General features: G+C 38.1%; 1 protein-coding gene across 1 annotated transcript; it reads left to right on the forward strand.

Moving 5' to 3' along the window:
- Positions 1 to 2,747: 2,747 nt before the first annotated feature.
- MC4R (melanocortin 4 receptor) lies at positions 2,748 to 4,333 on the forward strand. Its single transcript, XM_037805960.1, has one exon. It carries the CDS (start codon positions 3,151 to 3,153, stop codon positions 4,147 to 4,149), a length of 999 nt encoding a protein of 332 aa, XP_037661888.1. The 5' UTR covers positions 2,748 to 3,150; the 3' UTR covers positions 4,150 to 4,333.
- The last annotated feature ends 961 nt before the right edge of the window (positions 4,334 to 5,294 follow it).

A 5,294-nucleotide genomic window follows, 5' to 3' on the forward strand; every position in this document is an offset into this window, starting at 1 on the left:
CAATAACAAGTGTTAGGGAAGATTTGGATTAATTAGAATTCTCATACACTGCTGGTGGGAATATAAAATGTTGCAACCAGTTTGAAAAACAGTTTGGCATGACTTCAAAAATGTAAACATAGAGATAAATGACCAGTAATACCACTCCTACATGAGAAATGAAAACATATGTCCACACAAAACTTTGTAAAGGAATGTTCATAGCAGCACTATTCATAATAGTCAAAAAGTGGGGGAAAAAAACCCTAAATGTCCATCAATTGATGAATGGATGAACAAAATGTGGTATATCTATGCAATGGAATATTATTCAGCCATAAAAAATAAACAAATTTCTGATTCATGGTATAATCTAGGTGAATCATGAAAATATAATGATAAATAAAGAATCCAGACAGAAAAGTTTACATATTCTGTGATTCTACTGGTATGAAATGTCTAGAATAGGCAAATATATAGAGACAGAAAATAGATTAATGATTGTCATAGAATCAAGAGTGACTAGTAATGGGTAGAGAATTTTGGTTTTTTTTTTGCAGGGGTAGGAGGTGATGAATATGTTCTGGAATTAAATAGTGGTAATGGCTGCACAACTCAGTAAGTGTGCTAAAAGCCACTGAATTGCACACTTTTAAAGGGTAAATACTATAGCATGTGAATTATATTTCATTTTTTTAGAAAAATAGGCAAATGCAGAGGAAATTATTTCCAGCTCATGATGTTCATAAAATCTCATTTGAACAAGATTTTACAAGATAAAGATGATTGTACATGCAGAAATATAGGTGAAGGGCAATTCCAAGCATGGGGATTAGAGAGAACTCATGGGAGAATCTCTAGCATGCATGTAGTGAAGTCTGACTTCCATGAAGGAAAGTAATGAGAACTGAGTTTGGTAAGTAGAAAAGGAGGAATCAGAGGCACTGATAAAATCAAATGGATTTTACAAGTGATTGCATGGGGGGTGGGGGGGGATCACTAAAAAGGAGAAAGTCAAGAAACTGAATTTTAGGGCTGAGTGAAAGGGAAGATTCTGCACCACGAGAAGTAGAGAGCACAAAGATAAGAGCTGATTCAGGAAGATTATCCAGAGTTGACTATTCGAATGTTGAACAATTCACTAAGTTTCTTCTCTGCTGCTTATATATTAGATTGTTTGCTACTCATGCAAATCTGAAATAGAGTAAAGAAATTATTCTTGTGCCATTCAGGTTTACTGCTTGTAAATAGCGCCATTAAAAATCTGAAAGTCAGGGTAATTAATGCAGGCTGCTATAATAGATAAACACCAACATGTCAGCAGCTAAAAACAGTAAAATGTATTGCTTGTGGGCGTGTGGACGGAGTTGGAGGAGTGGGTTTTCTCTCTTCAGTCATTCGGACACCCAGCCTCCTTCCATTCTATGGTTCTGCCATCTACACACGAGGCTTCAAAGACACCCTGCAGAATCCACCGAAAGGCGGTAGAGAAAACAGGGTGGAATCCTGAGGGAGGCAGAGTGATGCACATCACTTCTGCCCACATTCCACTAGCTAGAGTTCAGTCATAAGCTCCCACCTATTTGCAGAGATGATGAAAGATGTTAAGGTAGCTCAGTGCCCGGAGGAAGACTTAGCATTATCTCTGTCACAATAGGGAAAGAGGATAAAGCCCTTGTTACCACTAATTATGGTCGATAATTCAAAATTAACCCTGAACTAATTTTCTCTTGTTTTCCCAATTACTAGTGGCCACAAACTATAGACCACTAAAACAGAAAATAGTCATAGCAAGAAAAGGAGAATACACAAATTTCATAACCTGGAGGTTAATTAAACTGAAAAGTAACTTTGATACAATCTTATAAAACTAGCTTAAGCAAAACATTCAGAAACTCTGATAAATAACTAGCATCCACTGGTCCTGACTCAAATGAATAAAATTGCCAAGGTAGTTGTGGGTTTAATTTACAAAGCCTCCGATTATTGAGACAGTCGGGCTGCCTTTCTTTAAAAAGAAACAAAACAACACAAAAGAAAATTGAGTATTGTCTAATTACCTGATTTTTTTTCTTTCTGAATTCAGGGTGAATATAATTTGCATTAACACTATAAAGACTCTAAATATCTGTTTGAAAAATTTTCCAGCTATCATAACAGAAACCCTCTCTAATGAGAAATATCAGATGTCCTCTGATAAATTGTAGTTACCTAAAATGTAGTTTTTCCATCCATAGCATAATCTACCAGTATTATTAAAGATTCTCCCAGTGCTTTCAGGTATTTCAAATCAAAGCATGACTGCCTGGCCTCTTAATTCAAATGAATTAAGAGGGTAAAGAAATTCAGTATCCTGGCCAAAAAAGGCAGTGTATCTATTTCAGGAACACAGAACAGTATGTTTTGCACACTACGTTCCTCTTTAAAGCAAGAACAAACCTGGTTGCCTAAAGATGGCTTGTTGTGATATTACAGAAATCCCCCAGGGAACAAGTTGTTTCCCCCGAAAACTTGAAAAGGAAAATTCTGCGTCTCACATCTTGCTTGTTTCCCGAGTCCACAAGCTTCTGCATCTGAATCAGTGTTGTCCTGTAACTTGTAGTTCTGGGACATAATCAGTATCTCACAGACTTACACTGTACTTGGGCTCGATTGGTCAGAAGGAAAAAGAGGAGGAGCCACCCTGCACAATTTTTTTTTTTCTTCCACACAACATAAAACTCAGTAGCCGGCGCCCACAGCGTCTTAACTCTCAAAGCAATGCTTAAGGCTGGGAACTGATACCTGTTAACAGGCAGCTGATGTGAGCATGTGCACGCAGACTTATCTCCCAATGGCACAGCAGCAGCTAGGAGAATTATTTTGAAAAGACCTGAATGCATAAGGCTAAAGTTAAAGCGGAAGTGAGAACAAGAGAGCAAACAGCAGACTCCTTCAACTGAGAATGAGCATTTTGAAGCCTAAGATTTTAAAGTGGTGATGATCAGAGCTGAACCTAAAAGACACTGAAATCTCCATGCAAGCTTTGGAGGTTGTGACATTTACTCACAGCAGGCATATAATTTTAGCCTCAGAACTTCCAGGCAGATAAAGAACTGGAGAAAAACACGGAGGCTACCCCAGCCAGGAGGTTAAATCAATTCAGGGGGATTTGAATCCATTTGCAGCAGGATGAACTCCACTCACCACCCTGGGATGCACACCTCTCTCCACTTCTGGAATCGCAGCAGCTACACACTGCACAGCAATACCAGTGAGTCCCCTGGAAAAGGCTACTCTGATGGAGGGTGCTACGAGCAACTTTTTGTCTCTCCTGAGGTGTTTGTGACTCTGGGTGTCATAAGCTTATTGGAGAATATCCTGGTGATTGTGGCAATAGCCAAGAACAAGAATCTGCATTCTCCCATGTACTTTTTCATCTGTAGCCTAGCCGTGGCTGATATGTTGGTGAGCATTTCGAATGGATCAGAAACCATTGTCATAACCCTATTAAACAGTACGGATACGGAAGCGCAGAGTTTCACAGTGAATATTGATAATGTCATTGACTCAGTGATCTGTAGCTCCTTGCTTGCATCAATTTGCAGCCTGCTTTCAATTGCAGTGGACAGGTATTTTACAATCTTTTATGCTCTCCAGTACCATAACATTATGACAGTTAAGCGGGTGGGGATCATCATTAGTTGCATCTGGGCAGCTTGCACAGTTTCAGGCATTTTGTTCATCATTTACTCAGACAGTAGTGCTGCCATCATCTGCCTCATCACCATGTTCTTCACCATGCTGGCTCTCATGGCTTCTCTGTATGTCCACATGTTCCTGATGGCCAGACTGCACATTAAGAGAATTGCTGTGCTCCCTGGCACTGGTGCCGTCCGCCAAGGGGCCAACATGAAAGGGGCAATTACCTTGACCATACTGATTGGGGTCTTTGTTGTCTGCTGGGCTCCTTTCTTTCTCCATCTAATATTCTACATCTCTTGTCCCCAGAATCCATACTGTGCATGCTTCATGTCTCACTTTAACTTATATCTTATACTGATCATGTGTAATTCCATCATTGATCCTCTAATTTATGCACTCCGGAGTCAAGAACTGAGGAAAACCTTCAAAGAGATCATCTGTTGCTACCCTCTAGGAGGCCTCTGTGATTTGTCCAGCAGATATTAAATGGGGATAGGAGTTTCTGAAAACCATGTACAAGAGACTTTTAAATTCTTTTACAACTGGAAGAGTATTATTTAGCAACAGCTTTCTCTTCTATGTAGGGCATTTGTTGAAAATATCTACTGTATGAATTTAGGTTTATGATTTTTGATATGAAAAAAAAGTCCAATGTCTGCATTGTTTTTAATGTCATGCTATTTTTTGGCTGTAAAATGTTAATCCTTATTACAGGTTGTAGACAATCTAGATTTACAAAAGAGAAAAAGTCCTTATTAAAAGCTTAACAATGTCTCTTTCTTATTATTGATAAAGATTTGACATTTTGCTTGTTTTCATAACATAAAAATCATGGCCTTATTAAATACATTCAAATAAATGGTTTCTTATATTACACTATGCAACACTGATGTAGAAATTTGGTTCTAGCATTTTTAAGGGTGAAATATTAGAAGAATAGTTATTTAATCATTAAAAATATGGCACCATCACTGAAATTTCATAGAATTTAATAAAAGCTTTGCTCCTTTTCCCTGTACAAATGTAAAAAATGAAATTCTTCTTGAGAGAAAATCAGTTACCAAAAAATAAAAGTAGGATTCTGATCCAGGAAAGTATGTGTGTGTCTCAAATACAGAGAAATTCATTTGCCCAGGCAAGCAGTCTGATATTCCATAGAGGCAATTCAGTTTTGAGAGTGGGTGGGAGTATAGCTAGAGAGATTAAAGTGCTCTGGAAAACAAAGGTGCAATGTCAAGCTAAACTTCCTGATTCCAACCTATCCCCAACCACTGTTAATTAAAAATAGAAAAGGGCCTTTCTGTCCCTTTAACCAGGGACCCAATGACTGCTGAAATGTCCAGAAATAGTGGTGCTGCAGAGTTATCTGTCTTCCTAACCATAAAGAACTTTAAGATCGGTATCAAATCCTTTCATGTTCCCCATGAAGTGACTTGCTCTTCACTTAGCACTTATTTTTTTTAACTGGAGTTTAACTGCTGAACACTAAGGATTTTAACTTTAAAATCCAAGTCCACAGCACAAATGTTTTCCGGTACTCTCTGTAAATATATAAAATAAGGGCACCTGTGATGCTAAAACATTGTGAGGAGGAAGAAGGACACCTATTAACTCTAGAGAATGTCATAAAA

The sequence above is a fragment of the Choloepus didactylus genome, chromosome 16 (genome assembly GCF_015220235.1).
Source record: "Choloepus didactylus isolate mChoDid1 chromosome 16, mChoDid1.pri, whole genome shotgun sequence".
NCBI lineage: Eukaryota > Metazoa > Chordata > Mammalia > Pilosa > Megalonychidae > Choloepus > Choloepus didactylus.

What these genes read in the sequence shown, in the direction of transcription:
- MC4R (XM_037805960.1), top strand. Translation starts at nt 3,151, where the DNA reads ATGAACTCCACTCACCACCCTGGGATGCACACCTCTCTCCACTTCTGG.